Below are 21,383 nucleotides of genomic sequence, written 5' to 3' on the forward strand. Positions count from 1 at the left end.
TTTTGTGCGTCGGCCGACTAAGTTTCCTCGGTGTGTTCCGCACGGTTCCGTGCCGTCGGCTGAGTTTCGGCCGATTCGACATGTTGAATCGGCGTCGGGCCGTCGGTGAAAGAGGGAACTCTGATTGGCTGTTCAGCTTATAGTGAACGAGTCAGTGCACGAGAATAATAGCAAAACAGCGAGCAAAGAAGTCAAAACGGTACAGATAGAAGGCTGTTCTTATGTTACGTCATCTTACCTGAGTGTTCCTTGGCGAATATTTCAATATTAACACGAGCAGAGTGGAATAAAGAAAGTGTTTAGCAGGATTGATATTTAAAACGGTAAGCACGCACTGCTTTGTTTACGGTATGTGTATCTGCAGCCGACAGCGTCGGTTTCCCCTTTTTGAATGACGAATATAGAGAATATATCTGCAGAAATAGACAGTTGTCTCATTTACACGCAGGCGCAGAACGCGCATTCTAGCTGACAGTCGGCAGTAGTTCTCTCGGTGTGTTCAAGTGCAGCTTTTTACCCCGACGAGAGGCGACAAAACAGTCGGCTTTCATCGGCGCTAGTTCGTCGGCGTCGGCTTGGTGTGTTCCAGGCTTTAAACTGAACATGTCTGCTTAATAAATCGTGAGCCGAACGAGAGTCGCCACACAGATCAGCAACAGGAGTCAGGTTTCATTCATCATGAGAGTGAGGAGCTGACTGACAAGTTGATGGAGGAATATTTGGTGTCAAAGCGAAATGTAAAAGCGCCTATTTAAGCAAATTTGTCATTGCACTGTTTTGTTGTTGTGTTTTTCGTTAAGAATAATAGGATAATGGACTAACCATTCAAGTAATCCGCCCCGAATTGGCGCTAATTTGAAAACAAAACTAACGTGCACGTGACAACGGGAGCGGAGCGAGCAGAACAGAGCGAGCGTTTTCAGTTTATTCCTATGGAAAAATTCTCCCGTTGACGTGAAACGACAGTGGGGGCAAGTGATGTAACTGGTGTTGCGGTAACACCTGCAACACCAAGCCTAGAGTAAAGGAATGCATTACAAGTAACACATTATGTAATCGGAATGACTTTTTTATGTTACGAGTAAAGTTATCCATTACAAATAACATGTTACGTAATCAATTACTTTTTGATTTAACGAGTAAAGTAATGCATAACAAGTAACATGCATATATAGAAGGAATGGATGGATATTCCGGAGCAACTTGGCATTTCTGACTGGCCATCGGCCATCTTGGTTTGAATGAAAATAAAATCGACATGCAATGTCTTTCCACTTGGTGGCAATAGCCGCTTTCCGACCAGAGGGATTTTTGCAGTTCCTAGAACCTAACGTTCCTATAACCCTTTTTTTCTCGTGTTCCGACCAGACTAAGTTGGGGATTTTTTAGTTCCTCAGACCGTAGTTCCTATAACTCTTTCAGTACCTAGTCTAGAGCGAGGACTTTTTTAGTTCCCTTTCCCTAGGTCTACGTTGATTGGTTCAACTTATAAGTCACGCCCACTGTCAACACGGAACTTGCAGCGCGCTGTCTGCAGAAACACTGCCTGTTGCAATTCGCCTATGTATGCTAACTCATAACTTAAGACAAACATAACGCATTCAACCAGCTAATTGCTAATGCTAGCTAAACTTACCCGTCGTTTTGTTTGCCTCCTGCGCTCTGCTCTTCTATCTTCTTCCATCATATTACTTAAGATCATATTATGCTGGAGCCTTCGTCTTCTGTGTTTCTCTGTACAGAACTCAAGCATAGTCTTTAAACGCCGCCGTTCGTACTCCGTTATTAAGGTCCCGGCAAGGCAGAACAGGAACATTCCGATAGCCTCCTCCATGCTGGTTTTTTGTTGTTGTATGTGGCCGCGCTACGTCTAGTGATGACGCCATAAAGACTGTCGCCGTGCTTGCGTCACTCCCTTACCCCTCCTACCAGTTCCTATGGCCACTTGGCCAGTGTGAACGCAAACAGCAAAACCGAGTTTGGGGGAGAGTAGTTTTTAGAACTGTTTAGAAGTGGACAGTTCCTATTAGGGTTGTGCCGATAGACGATATCATCGTCCATCGTGATGGCTGACAGACATCACGATGTTAAGCCAGCATCGCGATCCCCCCCCCCCCATGTTTCCATGGTGACGCGTCATGCTTGGCACGTGATTCACCACAGCCAAAATAGTATGTATGCACGCTGTATGACAGATGTAACGTTAGCGCTTTTATTTCTAAATATTACAGTAACAAACCTGATTACCATGTCATTAACTATCTTCTATTCCGATTCTCAAATACGTGTAAGTGAGTTTGTTTTGTTGTTTAAAAAACCTTTATAAATGATTTTGATCTGTAACGCGAGATGGGCGCCGTAATGTTTGTTCAGACCGCAGTTCAGAGATTCATGTCTATTGGGTTTATTACAGCACGTGAATTCATCAGTTTCTCCCGAAATACATGGCCGGTGAACTGGGAGAAGAATATAGTTAACTTTATAGTTACTTAAACTGTGTGTCTGATATGAATGAAATCCGTCGGCAAATATATTTGAATGGGTTGTGCTGCTTCCATAGACACCATTGTGTATTTTACAAACTATAAATGTATTGTTTTGCTATAAATTATATGCATTTAAATGTCTGAAACCTAAAATAAACATTATGTGGTTAAAAACACTGAATAGTTGTGATATATGACAAGCGATGAGCGCGTCCGTCTCTGGCTCCGCGCAGCCACAGCGCGAAAGCACAGTTTGAATCTGGCAGTTATGCCACGTCACTGTACATTCGCTCTTAGTGCTCAGCTGCTGCAGAGCGTGCCGACATCGAAATTGCTGATGAGATGTAGAGGAAAATATCTCCGCGTTGTGCCTACGCCCCTTAGCTGTTCTAAATCCACTGTAAAACACGGCTTTGCGGGGCTTATTGCTTAAGTGAAAAATTAGAATGTTAGCCCCGCCCCTCCTCCCGATATCATCGTCCGTCGCGATGTTTCACTGTACACATCGTCTGATGCCAAATTGGTAGACATCGCACAACCCTAGTTCCTATAACTAAGTTCCTGTAACTACTTGATCGGAAAGCGGCTAATGCATAGGATGATGCACTAGGGTCCACTGTAGAGGTTGATGTACAATAAGGGTGCTCCGATTGATCGGTCGCCGATCACAATCGGCCGATAATTGCTTTGGGATGTGTGATCGGCAGTCTCTATAAAGGCCGATCAAGAAAAGCCGATCAGATGACGCAAAACTCGCGAGACCATTTTTTATGCCGGGTTACGGGTTCTAATCCGTCAAGCAGGGACACGTTTCTGTGCATGCATTTTATTTTGTGATTTCACCGGAATGAATAGAGAGTCTCCTCCACAACGGTGATAGATTGAAGCGCGCGTCTGAGTGAAGATTGCGCGAGGCCGCGAGCCACAGAGAACACTGTATCCATGCAACTGATCGCCGCGGCAACGAGCGCTCAGCTTGAGTTAAAAACAACACATTTTAGCGCTAGATCTCTTATTTAATAGCGAACTAAATGAATGCTCTGCTAGTTAACTGGAGATGTTTTATTTATTTGTATTAGGTACATCCGTGCGTGCCTCAGTGTTACAAAAATTGGTGGGACAATATCAATCCTTAGAAACAGTGGTGAGACACGACTTCACTGGATCTAAACAAATCAATCTAACCATAGATGTGACCAGTAGTGGTGGCTTTCTTAATCTGTTTAAAATAATTGTGCAAGGGTTCTCGCAAAAAAGAAAAGAAAAAAAAGACCAAAATATTGATGCTTAAGAAGTATTTGTATTTGTTGTTTTTTTGTGTGTTTTTTCTGCTGTGCACTTTACTACCTGTGGTCCTTTAAGTGTATTAGAAAAACTGATGGCTGACTGACTCAAAACATTATTTTGGCTATAGCCTTTTTTGTTGTAGTTTTTAGTTTAAAGTAGTCTAAAGCTAAATTTAAAGAATGAATCAAATGTTCTGTCTATTTTATATTCTACAGGAAAGTTGTATTTGTCAAGCCCTAAGCTGTTCCCAATAACCAAGCACAGGCTGGTAAGTTAATATGCTGGACATGTTGCTTGCAAATAAATACACAGGTGTCAATTCATGATACGTTGTATTCTCTTAATTGTAATACTTAATGTACAATGATGTTAAATATAGTTGAATAAATAATGCTACATGATAAATAGAAGGCTTCAAATAGACCCTGTAATCGGTGATCGGTATCGGGTGATACAGCTTCCAGTAATCGGGGATCGGTGATCGGCCCCAAAAATCCTGATCGGAGCACCCCTAATGTACAACTATGTAATCAAAACCCATGAAAGAAATTGCTTTTTGAATAGCTGTCCGTGTCCACTGTAGTGACCTCAATGCAGGAAAGGGTTAAGACTGTAATTTTTTAAATATGACTTTTCTACTAACTTTATCCACATTAAATTTGAAAGATTAAATTGGTAAAAATAGACAATTAAAATAACCCAATTTGTTTTTCCTCCAAAGAAGTGATGACTCCTTTATGATGTGTCATTTAATACAATTTTTCCAACTTTCATTTAAAGGGAAAGTAATCAAAAATAACAGTGTGGACAATAAATTGAGGGACATGCAAAAAACCTTTATTATAATTGTTAAAATAAATTTAATAATTGAAGAAAATATATAAATTAGAGATAATCATAATCATTAATCTTGAAATATAATCATTACTGATATACCCAACAATGTAAAAGAAGGAAGGAAAAAAAAAATGTATAGTAAGTGAGGTATTACTCATGAAATTGGAACACACAGGCTTATGATCATCAACTTTCAGTGTTACGGAAAGGGTGAAGCTCAGTTTTTGTCACATGACCTGGGGTGCTCTTGCGGTATTCTGATTAGTTGAGATTTTTTCATCTCTCCGCGGTGAAGACGCATGCGCCTGGAAAAAACGAGCGAGTGAGTACTGCCACTGTTTGAACGTGCAAAAGACGTGACGTGAATGCTGAGACAGCTTTAAAATATATATTGTTCAACATTTTAAGGCCGTAAGATCATGATCTATGCTACGGACACAAAAGGCACTGAATCCCAGGAATGACACACTCGTCGGCAGCCGTCCGTCTCGGGAGACGATGGTGTAGCTCGGTGTGTCTATCTGCACCGCCGGGAATGGCTGTGCAGACCAATTCTAGAGTGGCAGTCCTTGCCGCACTGGGCGCAGGAGAAGGGGGATGGCTGGTCAGGCTGCTGTTGCCGCTGCTTCCGCCTAGCTCTCTTTGCCACGGCAGTGTCGTTTCGTGCCGCTTCTGCTTTGATTGTTGCCTGCCGGACTGCTTGTCGCCAAGCGGAGCGATCATCAGCCAGGCTCTCCCATGCGCTGGGGGCAATGCCGCATTGCTTCAAGTCCTTTTTGCAGACGTCTTTGAAGCGCAATTTGGGGCGCCCTGTGGTTCTGGTGCCTTCAGCCAGCTCGCCGTAGAGGAGGTCTTTGGGGATGCGGCCTGCGTCCATCCTCCTGACATGCCCAAGCCACCGCAGCCGTCTTTCGCTGAGCGTTGCATGCATACTGCTCATGTTGGCTCGTTCCAGCACCTCGGTGTTGGGGATCTTGTCCTGCCACTTGATATGCCGTATGCGACGCAGGCACCGCATGTGGAAGCTGTTGAGTTTCTTCTCGTGCTTTGCGTAGGTGGTCCATGACTCGCTGCCATAGAGGAGCGTACTGAGCACGCAGGCTTGGTACACGCGCAGTCTGGTCGTCTCAGTGAGGCTGGAGTTGTTCCACACTCGCTGATTCAACTTGGCCATGACTGCGGCTGCCTTGGCGATTCTGCTGTTGATCTCAGAGTCGATGGATAGCGAGCTGGAGATCGTGGACCCAAGGTACGTGAAGTTCTCAACAACGTCCAGGCTGTACCCATCGATGGCGGTGTTTGGAGGGGTCTCTGCTCCCTGCATCATGACGTTGGTCTTCTTCAGGCTGATGGTCAATCCAAACTCCTTGCAGGCGTGTGAGAGGCGGTTGACAAGCTGCTGAAGTCCGTCTGCCGTGTGTGAGGTCAAGGCTGCGTCATCAGCGAAGAGCATCTCACGGATGAGTACCCCTGTGACTTTGGTCTTGGCACGGAGACGGGCTATGTTGTAGAGCTTGCCGTCCGACCTGGTGCGGATGTAGACACCCTCGCTGCAGTCTTTGAAGGCGTATTGGAGGAGCATGGAGAAGAAGATACCAAATAGTGTGGGCGCGAGGACGCAGCCTTGTTTCACTCCGCTGCTGACTGGGAAGGCTTCGGATGTTGCGCCGTTGTAGCATACTGTGCTGTGCATATTCTCGTGGAAGGACGTGACCACTGCAAGCAGGTGTGGGGGGCAACCAATCTTCTGCAGCAACCTGAAGAGTCCGCTTCTGCTGACCAGATCAAACGCCTTTGTGAGGTCGATGAAGGCGATGTAGAGTGGCATGTGCTGCTCCTGACACTTCTCCTGCAGCTGGCGTAGTGAGAAGTTCATGTCTACTGTTGATCGGCCATCCCTGAAGCCGCACTGGGACTCGGGGTAGACGCGGGAGGTGAGGGTCTGCAGGCGGGCCAGAGCGACGCGGGCGAACACTTTGCCTACAATGCTGAGGAGGGAGATGCCCCGGTAGTTGTTGCAGTCACTACGGTCTCCCTTGTTCTTGTACAAGGTGACAATGTTAGCGTCTCGCATGTCCTGGGGGATGTAGCCCTGTTCCCAGCAGAGACAGAGGAGGTCGTGGAGTGGTTGTAGCAGGGCTGGTTTCCCGCTCTTTAGAACCTCTGGAGGGATTCCATCGCTCCCTGGCGCCTTCCTGCAGGCAAGGCAGTCGATGGCTTTGCTGAGCTCGTCCATGGTTGGTGGGGTATCTAGCTCCTCCATGACTGGTAGGTCTGGGATGGCGTTGAGAGCCGTGTCAGTCACCACGTTCAGCGTCGCGTATAGCTCGAGGTAGTGATCCGTCCATCGCTTCATCTGCTTTTCCTGGTCGGTGATGACCTCGCCCGTCTTGGACTTGAGGGGGGCGGTCTTGGAGGGGGTTGGGCCTGTTGCCTTCTTGATGCCCTCGTACATCCCTCTTGCGTTTCCTGTCTCGGCAGCTCTCTGTATGCTGCTGCAGAGGTTTAGCCAGTAGGTGTTGGCGCAGTGGCGGGCGGTCTGCTGGGCTTTGTTCCTGGCAGTCCGGAGGGATTGTAGGGTACTAGGGCTTGGATTGGCCTTGTAGGCCAGAAGGGCTTTCCTCTTTGCCTCAGTCACGGGCTCCATTTCTTCCCAGTGGGCCTCGTACCAGTCGGCATTTTTCCGCTCCTTCTTCCCGTAGGCGGTGATGGCGGCGTTGTAAATCGCGTCGCGGAGGCGGGGCCACTTGGAGTCGATGGTGTCATCTGCTGACACTCCCTCGCTGAGGGCGTGTTCCAGCCTGCTGATGAACTGCTGGGTTTTCTCAGGATTGCTGGCGCAGCAGGCATTTATGCGTGGGCGACCCTTCTTCTTGGAGTGGTGCAACCTTTTGGGTGTAGTGTAATGACACACTACACAACCGTTTAACTTTGTTTTCTGTCAGCTGTATCAGGCGAAAGTGTAAACAAGGCTTATGGCTAGTCTAGTATGCAAAAATGTTAAGCATCTGTTAAATGACCACACAGCTATTGACATGTTAAAATACTGGAGAATATTCCCATCTTCCCACAGGAGAAGAAGCAAGCAGGAGGAATTACTCCAGGAGAAACTACGGACATACTATTGTAAAGATGGAGATTAAGGAAGAACCCTGCAGAATAAAAGATGAAGATACAGAGGAACACATAGGTTGGTGTCCATTCTTGATACTTCATTAATAACTGCTATTAAACTATGGATTACTTTTATTTCAGTCTTGAATTGTCTAATGTAATATGTTCATTTAAGGTCTGATGGAACAACGTGAAGTGGAGGAGAAAATCCATCAGTTTCAGAAACCTCAACAAAACACTCAAAAGATGGAGATTAAGGAAGAACCCTGCAGAATAAAAGATGAAGATATAGAGGAACAAATAGGTTGGTGTCCATTCTTGATACTTCATTAAAGGTGGGGTATGTGATTTGCAAAACGGCCGGCAGATTTTGAAAATACACAACTCAAAAGGTCCTACCTTCTTTCCTCCAACGCTGGCCCTGACTCGCTCGAGGGGAATGGGGGGAGGGGGGGATGGTACGACCGTTTGATTGACGCATTTTCTGTCCATTGATTCTAGGTGGTCTTGGAAATGATTGGCTGGAGTTTTTCGAGTCCTGCCCGTTTCACAGATTAGTAAATTGCTTAATTTTCATTTCAGTGCTTCTAACTCAATGGCTGTAAGTGGGTTAGGAATAGGATTTCAAGTGATTTAAAAAAAAAAAAAATCACATACCCCACCTTTAATAACTGCTATTAAACTAGGCATAACTTTTATTTCAATCTTGAATTGTCAAATGTAATATGTTCATTTTAGGTCTGATGGAACAAATTGAAGTGGAGGAGAAACGCCATCAGTTTCAGAAAGTGAAGAAGAGGAAACTTCAAAGAAGAGGAAAGAAATGTTCTTGCACCTGCTCTCAGTGTGGAAAGAGCTTCAAAACTAAACCAGGCTTGAAGACACACATGATAATCCACACCGGAGAGAAACCCTTCACATGCCATCAGTGTGGAAAGAGCTTCCCATGGGCATGTAATCTCAAAAGTCACATGCTGATTCACTCAGGAAAAAGATCATTCCGCTGTGATCAGTGTGAAAAGACATTTGTTTTGGCAGAGCAGCTGAAAAGACACATGAAAATTCATGCAGATGTGGAGCCTCATGTGTGTTCTGTTTGTGGAAAGAGTTTTTCACTGCTCGAATTTTTAAAACGGCATGAGATTATTCATACTGGTGTGAAACCTTATGTGTGCTTGGACTGTGGGAAGAAGTTTTCTAGATCCAATGACTTAAAAACACACCAGAGGATTCATACTGGAGAAAAACCGTACACGTGCTCACACTGTGGACAGAGTTTCGCTCTGTCAGGTGACATGAAAGCTCATGAGAGAATTCATACTGGAGAGAAACCACACAAGTGCTCACACTGTGGAAAGAGTTTCACTCGGTCAGGAACCTTGAAAGATCATGAGAAAATTCATACTGGAGAGAAACCACACAAGTGCTCACACTGTGGAAAGAGTTTCACTCAGTCAGGAACCTTGAAAGATCATGAGAGAGTTCATACCGGAGAGAAACCGTACAAGTGCTCACACTGTGGACAGAGTTTCTCTATGTCAGGAACCTTGAAAAATCATGAGAGAATTCATACTGGAGAGAGACCGTTCAAGTGCTCTTCATGTGGGAAGAGTTTCACCACATTATCACATCAACGGACTCATGAGAAAAAGCATTGTCCAAAGTTACCTAAGTGAGCAAAGTTCACATTCACAAGTAAATAATTTGATATTCATGAACCCCCCTAGACTTTTACACTGTTAAACATTGTCATATGCAAGTTATATGAAGTATCGTAGTTACCCTGTAGGGGTCGCTATGTAAACTGGTTGACTGGGACGTAGAGGTTAATAAGAGAAGACTGTACTTAGCTGGTACGTATGAGGGGATCAATCCCTGCATTTGAATTGTAACTATAACAACTATAACAGCTTCAACTCTTCTGGGAAGGCTTTCCGCAAGGTTTAGGAGTGTGTTTATGGGAATTTTTGACCATTCTTCTAGAAGCGCATTTGTGAGCTCAGGCACTCATGTTGGACGAGAAGGTCTGGCTCGCAGTCTCCGCTCTAATTAATCCCAAAGCTGTTCTATCGGGTTGAAGTCAGGACTCTGTGCAGGACAGTCAAGTTCCTCGACACCAAACTCGCTCATCCATGTCTTCATGGACCTTGCTTTGTGCACTGGTGCGCAGTCATGTTGGAACAGGAACATCCTGAAACTGTTCCCACAAAGTTGGGATCATGAAATTGTCCAAAATGTCTTGGTATGCTGAAGCATTAAGAGTTCCTAACTAAGGGGCCAAGCCCAACCCCTGAAAAACAACCCCACACCATAATTTCCCCTCCACCAAACTTGGCACAATGCAGTCAGGCAAGTAACGTTCTCCTGGCAACCACCAAACCCAGACTCGTTCATCGGATTGACAGAGAGAAGCGTGATTCGTCACTCCAGAATGTGAATTTATGCAGGAAAATGTTCTATGTTGAAGAGTTAAATTAATTACATTAATTGTGCATATGAGAATTTGTGAATTAATGGCAAATTTAGTCCATGAAATCATCATCCACATCATGAACAAATCAATATCGTGATTTTTTTTTTTGTCCAGCTGTTTAGAGGCTGAAGCATATTATTAAAGAGACTTTCTTGCATTGAAATCACACAGAAACTCTGTACATTTTAGACTATGAAAATTAAAAAGGAACAAAACTTGTGTGACATTTTATTTAAAGAATTTACCTGTATACCTGAAATAAAGGGGTTAAATATTGTAACACTGATTAAGTAATATATTTTTTAAACAAAAAAAGCCACCAGATGTTTTTCAATTTATATTTAAAGAGGCGTTTACAATTAAGATGAAATAAAATATCCTCAGTGTCTGTGACATACCTGTTTTACAGCTGCTATCAGGTGTATAGAGATGAACTAACTTTTACTTTACATGAATTTTGGTCAATAATAAGATAAACATGAAATCTTGCTTAACAAATAACTTAAAGGTGAACTAAGTAACTTTTTTACCTTAACCGAACAGCTTTGGAGTCATTGTAATGTTTATATTAGGGGTGCAACGGATTAAAAAACTCACGGTTCGGATTGTTTCTCGGATCAGAATCACGGATCGGATCATTTTTCGGATCAGCAAAAAAGACAAAACTTATGTTTATTTGTCTTAAAAAATGAATTAAATTAAAATATATAAAATCAACTTAAAGTGCACAAGGCATAATATCTTATTTTTAGAGATATTAGGGGGGTTGACTGGTTGAGTTACCGAAACAGGCCAATCAGGATGCTCTCTGTCTTACATGCGCACACACGCAAGGTCTCTCGCTCTCTCCCTCTCTGCCGTTCGCGCGCTATGTATGTTATGCGCGCAGTATGTTCCGTCTCGCACGCGCGCTCTAGATTCCGGGAGATTTTAACTAATTTGAGGGCATCAGGGAGTCCCTGACAGGGAGCCGCAATCAATATGCAGGATTTTTATAAGTTAATTTTTTTAGGTCAATTCAGCGCAACTCCGGACTGTCCGGTCAAAATCCGGACGTATGGCCACCCTACTACACACACCGTCATGGTTTTATCCACTATTTTTAAATATCGGTTGATTAATCGGTCATCGCAAGTCAGTCAAACCTAGTTATTGTATCGGTAAAATCCACTATCGGTCGACCTGTAATTATTAAAATATTTAATTATTATATATGGTCAGTAGAACAATTGAATGTAAATGGAGAGAATGATGAAATAATTGTTGCTTATTTTAGTGCTGTAATAATGTTATAATGTGGGATAAAGGAACTCGGACTTACATGGGCCATTCTACAGAATTGATGCAAACTGCTGTTCACTCTTAAAAATGATGGGTTAAAAATAACACAACTTGGGTTGTTTTATAACCCAACCGCTGGATCAATATTGCACCAGACCAACAGTAGTTATTTTGACCCAGCAAGATGGGTTGGTCATTTTTAACCCAACATTATGAGTTAAATATTTTACCCAAATGCTGGGTCAAATTAAATACAATTCTGGGTTGATTCAACTACATATTGGTTGTACCCACATGCTGGGTCAAATTAATTACAATTCTGGGTTGATTCAACTACATATTTGTTATATAGTGTACCCAAATGCTGGGTGAAATGAACCCATATGCCAGATTAATTCTAACACATTACAGTACAATTTAAGAAAATAAATTGCAATAGACTACCCATAGCTATAAAACTGTTAAACTACAAACCTATAACAGAATACATGCTAGATTTATGCATATATTATGCAATAAACATTTAACAATACAAAAACAAAACAACAATGGAAGCGATATGAATTAATGTAATAAAATAAAAAAAATTCAAAGATTCCATTGTTGTTTTGTTTTTGTATTGTTAAATGTACAAAATACAATATATTAAACAATATAGCAGAACTGGTGCAGTTCATATCACTCAGGTAGGAAAACATTCAGAGCAAAACAACAATTCCGAATTAAATGGCTGAACATTCAACAGGCCAACAGTCTGCTATTAAGAGCCATTAGCTCTACTTGCAAGCAAGTATTCTACTTTGAATAAACTTTACCATTTTAGACTCTCCTCCTGGCATTTGTGGGGGTATGGTTTGCATGCCTTGGCCTCATGGAGGTACTCCACCATGTTTATTCCAGGCTAAAAAAGAAAAAATACAAGAGAGCAAGTGAGAGAGTGCGAGTGAGGACCAAATGTCTACCGACTACTATAGTAGAATTAAAATATAGACATTGTGAGGACCATTTTCCTGGTCCTCACTAGAGAAATTATTGTTTTATGATAAAGTAGCTTTACAATTTGGAAAATATTCAGTGCATCTCTAATTCAAAAAGTTGAACTGTAATAGTCATTTCATTGCACATAACGAAATATTCCAAACCTTTTTGGATTAAGTCTTGATGGTTATGGCATATAGTTCACATTACAGAAAACAATTTAAAAAAGGATTCAGACCTCAATTGACCTAAAAAGGCATAAATCGATTGATGGATCTATCATTACAATAAACATGCTAAGAAAATGCGGGCGACCCACCTATCTGGCCGATAGGCAGCCGGGTTAGTTGGTCAGATAGGTGGCCCGCAAATGCTTTGTAGATTTCGAAGACTTCTTTAGAGTCAACCTCATAGAGTCAGGTCCAAATGGGTTAAAATACAAAAGTGTCAACCTTCTGATAAATATGTAATTTCTGCACTCAATACTTTGTTGGTGCCTGTTTTAGAACAAATGACTGCATCAGTGCGGTGCGGTACAGAGGTCATCAGCATGTGGCACTGCTGAGGTGTTCTAGAAGCCCAGGATGCTTTGATAGAGCTTGTAGAACGGCTATTTTACGAATACTGTCAGGCTATATTTGATGCCTATAGTATAGTAAAACAACCCTGGATATGCATGTGTGCGTGCACACATTCTTGAGCTCAGATATGTTGATAAAATGAATAAAGTTTCCCATTTAGATGTGCTTGAGGACTTACGGGCTTATGTTCGAGGAAGGCCAAGCTGCATTCCTGAATGGTGTGGCGAACCACTTTTGCACCACGGCCAACTTTGTAAGTTGTAGGTGAAAGCAAGGCTGGCAGCTGCCTCAGGGCGAGTTCCTCAACCCCATCTGTAGGAAGACATAGGTGTCAATACGATGTGGAATGGCATACCTGTGATTCCACTACACTGGAAATGTGTTGACGCTGAGTTTACATGGTGTACTGCACGTAATGCATAAAAAGACTCTTGATACCCCCTGAAATTTGCCTTTTGCACTTAACGCAAGTATAAGCCATCTTCCCAATGAAACTATTAAATACTCAGAAATAATAACAGTGTGTGGAAAACTGAAGAATTGAGCCTCTGATGTCTACATTGATCTTACAAGTCCTCTAAATGTTTTGATGAACTTCAGCCTAGGGCCAGCTCTTGGGATCAACTGGTTGATGGTAGCATCATCTAAAATAATCAAACTCTCCTCATCAATCCCCTCGCCTGAAAGACAAAAATAGAAAACACAAAGACATCCTTGTTTTTACAACAGAGTACAAAACAAAAATGTATGGGTAATTAAATGTAAATTTAAAAAGATATAGTAATAAACATGTAGGCCTATTCCATCATTTGTTATTACAAAATAGAATGAAGCACTGAAAGCCTACAAAAGACATGTGCCCTATTCATCTATTGGAGTCACATCTACTGCTCTTAGATACTGATTAATCACAAGTCATCAATTTGGAATTGTTCTTAAATCAAACAAAAGGGGCTCGTGTAAACGCAGCGAGTGAGCCACGCATCTCACCCCATGCAGTGGAGCACAGAAGCATCATCATGCCCACTCAAACAGCACCTGTCGTGCCCAAGGTCGTGGTGATATTTCCCCCTATAAATTGATTTTATATCTATCCAAACCTTATTAAATAGGTAGGCTATACATCATCATATATGTCAAGTTCTTAATATTAATCGATAAACTATTGTTTGATTTAAGAATAATTCCAAATTGATGACTTGTGATTAATCGGTATCTAAGAGCAGCATCTATGTTATCCTAGTTATCTCAAAATAACAGGATTAAAAAATAGGATCTAAATGACATATTTATGTTATGTTATGTTATGTTATGTTAAACATAACATGTTAAACGTTATGTTTTTCCTTCCCCGTTGATGCTTCACACTCCAGTCCAGTTGATGGCGAAAATACACCATTTATTGGCTTGTCAACCGCCATTAAACGCCAGAAGAAAAAGAAGAATCAACAATAGAAGAAGACGTATGGTGCTCGCTCAGCCACAAGTAAAACATCTTGGTCAAATCTTCAGCTGGAGTCTAACGTGAGTTAGTTTTTATGTTGTACTGATTCATGCTCATTTATCATTTCTGTGCAGAAACCGTGCTTTTCTGGCTGTTCACAACATGTCGCGTCTAAAAATGCGAGGAAAAAGACGGCTGGGCAGTTGAAACAAATGATCAGCTCTCCGATTCTGTCAATTTTATTACAAAATTCAAACAATAAATATACTACCGTTTTGGTTTCGCTGTAACGCCTCAGTTCAAGCAGCACGTGAACCGATTATCTCTTACTCTTTACTAACGTTACTACTACTAGGTAGGCTAATAGTAAATAAACACGAATCAACAATAGGTATGTTGAAGGATACAGTACAACTTACCGAAATGTACTTGCCGTTCATAATATTGATTAATCAGTGTTTTTCAACCGCGGAATGAGGTCAATTAAACGAGAACAATAACGTTACGTTTACCTCGGGAAAGCCATTTGATGACCAAAGCGCGTAAAATATATGCGTTTTATTACATATTTGTTAGGCTATAGTTTTACTTGGGCTATATTATTAAAATATATTAACGTTGTTATTATAATAAAAATGAATTATATCGAATTTGAGTTAATATTTTTAACATTTAAAAACATACCATCGTCCCGAGATAACAGCAGAAAAGCAGATGGGAAATAATTAGCATAGCTGCTGTTCATAATATTAATGCATTCGATCTGATTCAACAGTAGTATAAAAGGTAAGCATTATGTGAATGTTTGGCTAAAAAGATGCGTCTTTAATCTAGTTTTAAACTGGGACAGCGAGTCTGAGCCTCGAACAATATCAGGAAGGCTATTTCAGAGTTTAGGAGCTAAATGTGAGAACGCCCTCCCTCCTTTAGTGGAGTAAAGTTTTTGATGTAAGGAGTAAAGTAATGCATTACAAGTTACATGGTTTACTTGCTCTAAATGAAAGAGAAAGTAAAATGCTCACTGCCGCACAGTTATGAATGTCTGTGCGGCAGTGAGCATTTTACTCTTGCTTTCAAATTAGCACCAATTCGGGAGCAGCAATTCCTTGGTGGCTTCATTATTATTCTTAATGAAAAACACAACAACATCTATATTTGTTTTTTGCTGTTGTTTTCTTTATGTACTTATTTGTATTGCATTGTTTGCTTAATAAAAAAAAAACCCACAACAACAAAGCAGTACAATGACAAACTCGCTTAAAGGTGCTCTAAGCGATATCACATGTTTTTTAGGCCAAAACATTTTTTGTCACATACAGAAAACATCTCCTCACTATCCGCTCGCTGCCTGTCCCCTGAACACACTAACAAAACACGGTCTCTATAGACACCCCAGGCTCCACAAACGGCAACTAGGCTTGCTACGATACTCGGTGTTACCGGTGTAACATCTCTTGCCCGCCGCGGCACCGCTCCCCACTGTCGATTTGATTTTTTTTTTTATAAAATGATTTAGTTCAGTTAAGCCTGGAACACACCAAGCTGACGGTCGGCCGTCGGGCAGTTTTTGTGCGTCGGCCGACTAAGTTTCCTCGGTGTGTTCCGCACGGTTCCTTGCCGTCGGCTGAGTTTCGGCCAATTCGACATGTTGAATCGGCGTCGGGCCGTCGGTGAAAGAGGGAACTCTGATTGGCTGTTCAGCTTATAGTGAACGAGTCAGTGCACGAGAATAATAGCAAAACAGCGAGCAAAGAAGTCAAAACGGTACAGATAGAAGGCTGTTCTTATGTTACGTCATCTTACCTGAGTGTTCCTTGGCGAATATTTCAATATTAACACGAGCAGAGTGGAATAAAGAAAGTGTTTAGCAGGATTGATATTTAAAACGGTAAGCACGCACTGCTTTGTTTACGGTATGTGTATCTGCAGCCGACAGCGTCGGTTTCCCCTTTTTGAATGACGAATATAGAGAATATATCTGCAGAAATAGACAGTTGTCTCATTTACACGCAGGCGCAGAACGCGCATTCTAGCTGACAGTCGGCAGTAGTTCTCTCGGTGTGTTCAAGTGCAGCTTTTTACCCCGACGAGAGGCGACAACACAGTCGGCTTTCATCGGCGCTAGTTCGTCGGCGTCGGCTTGGTGTGTTCCAGGCTTTAAACTGAACATGTCTGCTTAATAAATCGTGAGCCGAACGAGAGTCGCCACACAGATCAGCAACAGGAGTCAGGTTTCATTCATCATGAGAGTGAGGAGCTGACTGACAAGTTGATGGAGGAATATTTGGTGTCAAAGCGAAATGTAAAAGCGCCTATTTAAGCAAATTTGTCATTGCACTGTTTTGTTGTTGTGTTTTTCGTTAAGAATAATAGGATAATGGACTAACCATTCAAGTAATCCGCCCCGAATTGGCGCTAATTTGAAAACAAAACTAACGTGCACGTGACAACGGGAGCGGAGCGAGCAGAACAGAGCGAGCGTTTTCAGTTTATTCCTATGGAAAAATTCTCCCGTTGACGTGAAACGACAGTGGGGGCAAGTGATGTAACTGGTGTTGCGGTAACACCTGCAACACCAAGCCTAGAGTAAAGGAATGCATTACAAGTAACACATTATGTAATCGGAATGACTTTTTTATGTTACGAGTAAAGTTATCCATTACAAATATCATGTTACGTAATCAATTACTTTTTGATTTAACGAGTAAAGTAATGCATAACAAGTAACATGCATATATAGAAGGAATGGATGGATATTCCGGAGCAACTTGGCATTTCTGACTGGCCATCGGCCATCTTGGTTTGAATGAAAATAAAATCGACATGCAATGTCTTTCCACTTGGTGGCAATAGCCGCTTTCCGACCAGAGGGATTTTTGCAGTTCCTAGAACCTAACGTTCCTATAACCCTTTTTTTCTCGTGTTCCGACCAGACTAAGTTGGGGATTTTTTAGTTCCTCAGACCGTAGTTCCTATAACTCTTTCAGTACCTAGTCTAGAGCGAGGACTTTTTTAGTTCCCTTTCCCTAGGTCTACGTTGATTGGTTCAACTTATAAGTCACGCCCACTGTCAACACGGAACTTGCAGCGCGCTGTCTGCAGAAACACTGCCTGTTGCAATTCGCCTATGTATGCTAACTCATAACTTAAGACAAACATAACGCATTCAACCAGCTAATTGCTAATGCTAGCTAAACTTACCCGTCGTTTTGTTTGCCTCCTGCGCTCTGCTCTTCTATCTTCTTCCATCATATTACTTAAGATCATATTATGCTGGAGCCTTCGTCTTCTGTGTTTCTCTGTACAGAACTCAAGCATAGTCTTTAAACGCCGCCGTTCGTACTCCGTTATTAAGGTCCCGGCAAGGCAGAACAGGAACATTCCGATAGCCTCCTCCATGCTGGTTTGTTGTTGTTGTATGTGGCCGCGCTACGTCTAGTGATGACGCCATAAAGACTGTCGCCGTGCTTGCGTCACTCCCTTACCCCTCCTACCAGTTCCTATGGCCACTTGGCCAGTGTGAACGCAAACAGCAAAACCGAGTTTGGGGGAGAGTAGTTTTTAGAACTGTTTAGAAGTGGACAGTTCCTATTAGGGTTGTGCCGATAGACGATATCATCGTCCATCGTGATGGCTGACAGACATCACGATGTTAAGCCAGCATCGCGATCCCCCCCCCCCCATGTTTCCATGGTGACGCGTCATGCTTGGCACGTGATTCACCACAGCCAAAATAGTATGTATGCACGCTGTATGACAGATGTAACGTTAGCGCTTTTATTTCTAAATATTACAGTAACAAACCTGATTACCATGTCATTAACTATCTTCTATTCCGATTCTCAAATACGTGTAAGTGAGTTTGTTTTGTTGTTTAAAAAACCTTTATAAATGATTTTGATCTGTAACGCGAGATGGGCGCCGTAATGTTTGTTCAGACCGCAGTTCAGAGATTCATGTCTATTGGGTTTATTACAGCACGTGAATTCATCAGTTTCTCCCGAAATACATGGCCGGTGAACTGGGAGAAGAATATAGTTAACTTTATAGTTACTTAAACTGTGTGTCTGATATGAATGAAATCCGTCGGCAAATATATTTGAATGGGTTGTGCTGCTTCCATAGACACCATTGTGTATTTTACAAACTATAAATGTATTGTTTTGCTATAAATTATATGCATTTAAATGTCTGAAACCTAAAATAAACATTATGTGGTTAAAAACACTGAATAGTTGTGATATATGACAAGCGATGAGCGCGTCCGTCTCTGGCTCCGCGCAGCCACAGCGCGAAAGCACAGTTTGAATCTGGCAGTTATGCCACGTCACTGTACATTCGCTCTTAGTGCTCAGCTGCTGCAGAGCGTGCCGACATCGAAATTGCTGATGAGATGTAGAGGAAAATATCTCCGCGTTGTGCCTACGCCCCTTAGCTGTTCTAAATCCACTGTAAAACACGGCTTTGCGGGGCTTATTGCTTAAGTGAAAAATTAGAATGTTAGCCCCGCCCCTCCTCCCGATATCATCGTCCGTCGCGATGTTTCACTGTACACATCGTCTGATGCCAAATTGGTAGACATCGCACAACCCTAGTTCCTATAACTAAGTTCCTGTAACTACTTGATCGGAAAGCGGCTAATGCATAGGATGATGCACTAGGGTCCACTGTAGAGGTTGATGTACAATAAGGGTGCTCCGATTGATCGGTCGCCGATCATAATCGGCCGATAATTGCTTTGGGATGTGTGATCGGCAGTCTCTATAAAGGCCGATCAAGAAAAGCCGATCAGATGACGCAAAACTCGCGAGACCATTTTTTATGCCGGGTTACGGGTTCTAATCCGTCAAGCAGGGACACGTTTCTGTGCATGCATTTTATTTTGTGATTTCACCGGAATGAATAGAGAGTCTCCTCCACAACGGTGATAGATTGAAGCGCGCGTCTGAGTGAAGATTGCGCGAGGCCGCGAGCCACAGAGAACACTGTATCCATGCAACTGATCGCCGCGGCAACGAGCGCTCAGCTTGAGTTAAAAACAACACATTTTAGCGCTAGATCTCTTATTTAATAGCGAACTAAATGAATGCTCTGCTAGTTAACTGGAGATGTTTTATTTATTTGTATTAGGTACATCCGTGCGTGCCTCAGTGTTACAAAAATTGGTGGGACAATATCAATCCTTAGAAACAGTGGTGAGACACGACTTCACTGGATCTAAACAAATCAATCTAACCATAGATGTGACCAGTAGTGGTGGCTTTCTTAATCTGTTTAAAATAATTGTGCAAGGGTTCTCGCAAAAAAGAAAAGAAAAAAAAGACCAAAATATTGATGCTTAAGAAGTATTTGTATTTGTTGTTTTTTTGTGTGTTTTTTCTGCTGTGCACTTTACTACCTGTGGTCCTTTAAGTGTATTAGAAAAACTGATGGCTGACTGACTCAAAACATTATTTTGGCTATAGCCTTTTTTGTTGTAGTTTTTAGTTTAAAGTAGTCTAAAGCTAAATTTAAAGAATGAATCAAATGTTCTGTCTATTTTATATTCTACAGGAAAGTTGTATTTGTCAAGCCCTAAGCTGTTCCCAATAACCAAGCACAGGCTGGTAAGTTAATATGCTGGACATGTTGCTTGCAAATAAATACACAGGTGTCAATTCATGATACGTTGTATTCTCTTAATTGTAATACTTAATGTACAATGATGTTAAATATAGTTGAATAAATAATGCTACATGATAAATAGAAGGCTTCAAATAGACCCTGTAATCGGTGATCGGTATCGGGTGATACAGCTTCCAGTAATCGGGGATCGGTGATCGGCCCCAAAAATCCTGATCGGAGCACCCCTAATGTACAACTATGTAATCAAAACCCATGAAAGAAATTGCTTTTTGAATAGCTGTCCGTGTCCACTGTAGTGACCTCAATGCAGGAAAGGGTTAAGACTGTAATTTTTTAAATATGACTTTTCTACTAACTTTATCCACATTAAATTTGAAAGATTAAATTGGTAAAAATAGACAATTAAAATAACCCAATTTGTTTTTCCTCCAAAGAAGTGATGACTCCTTTATGATGTGTCATTTAATACAATTTTTCCAACTTTCATTTAAAGGGAAAGTAATCAAAAATAACAGTGTGGACAATAAATTGAGGGACATGCAAAAAACCTTTATTATAATTGTTAAAATAAATTTAATAATTGAAGAAAATATATAAATTAGAGATAATCATAATCATTAATCTTGAAATATAATCATTACTGATATACCCAACAATGTAAAAGAAGGAAGGAAAAAAAAAATGTATAGTAAGTGAGGTATTACTCATGAAATTGGAACACACAGGCTTATGATCATCAACTTTCAGTGTTACGGAAAGGGTGAAGCTCAGTTTTTGTCACATGACCTGGGGTGCTCTTGCGGTATTCTGATTAGTTGAGATTTTTTCATCTCTCCGCGGTGAAGACGCATGCGCCTGGAAAAAACGAGCGAGTGAGTACTGCCACTGTTTGAACGTGCAAAAGACGTGACGTGAATGCTGAGACAGCTTTAAAATATATATTGTTCAACATTTTAAGGCCGTAAGATCATGATCTATGCTACGGACACAAAAGGCACTGAATCCCAGGAATGACACACTCGTCGGCAGCCGTCCGTCTCGGGAGACGATGGTGTAGCTCGGTGTGTCTATCTGCACCGCCGGGAATGGCTGTGCAGACCAATTCTAGAGTGGCAGTCCTTGCCGCACTGGGCGCAGGAGAAGGGGGATGGCTGGTCAGGCTGCTGTTGCCGCTGCTTCCGCCTAGCTCTCTTTGCCACGGCAGTGTCGTTTCGTGCCGCTTCTGCTTTGATTGTTGCCTGCCGGACTGCTTGTCGCCAAGCGGAGCGATCATCAGC

The 21,383-nt window shown here is 42.1% G+C and overlaps 1 protein-coding gene across 6 annotated transcripts in view; it reads left to right on the top strand.

Annotated features, from left to right (window-relative positions):
- Positions 1–21,383, top strand: part of LOC130073050 (zinc finger protein 239-like) — an 84,538-nt gene that overhangs the window by 28,050 nt on the left and 35,105 nt on the right. For 2 of the 6 annotated variants that reach the window (XM_056238455.1, XM_056238457.1), the window contains exons 2-3: positions 7,684–7,800; positions 7,900–8,028. In XM_056238455.1, coding sequence (XP_056094430.1) covers positions 7,743–7,800; positions 7,900–8,028 — 187 coding nt within the window. In that variant the 5' untranslated portion in view covers positions 7,684–7,742. Of the gene's footprint in view, positions 1–7,683; positions 7,801–7,899; positions 8,029–8,462; positions 9,443–14,520; positions 14,562–21,383 lie in introns of those variants that run through there. The other 4 variants (XM_056238458.1, XM_056238465.1, XM_056238456.1 and 1 more) reach the window with 3 other exon arrangements.

This window comes from Rhinichthys klamathensis, unplaced genomic scaffold (assembly GCF_029890125.1).
Source record: "Rhinichthys klamathensis goyatoka isolate OS25496 unplaced genomic scaffold, OSU_Roscu_1.1 h1tg000523l_1, whole genome shotgun sequence".
Classification (NCBI taxonomy): domain Eukaryota; kingdom Metazoa; phylum Chordata; class Actinopteri; order Cypriniformes; family Leuciscidae; genus Rhinichthys; species Rhinichthys klamathensis.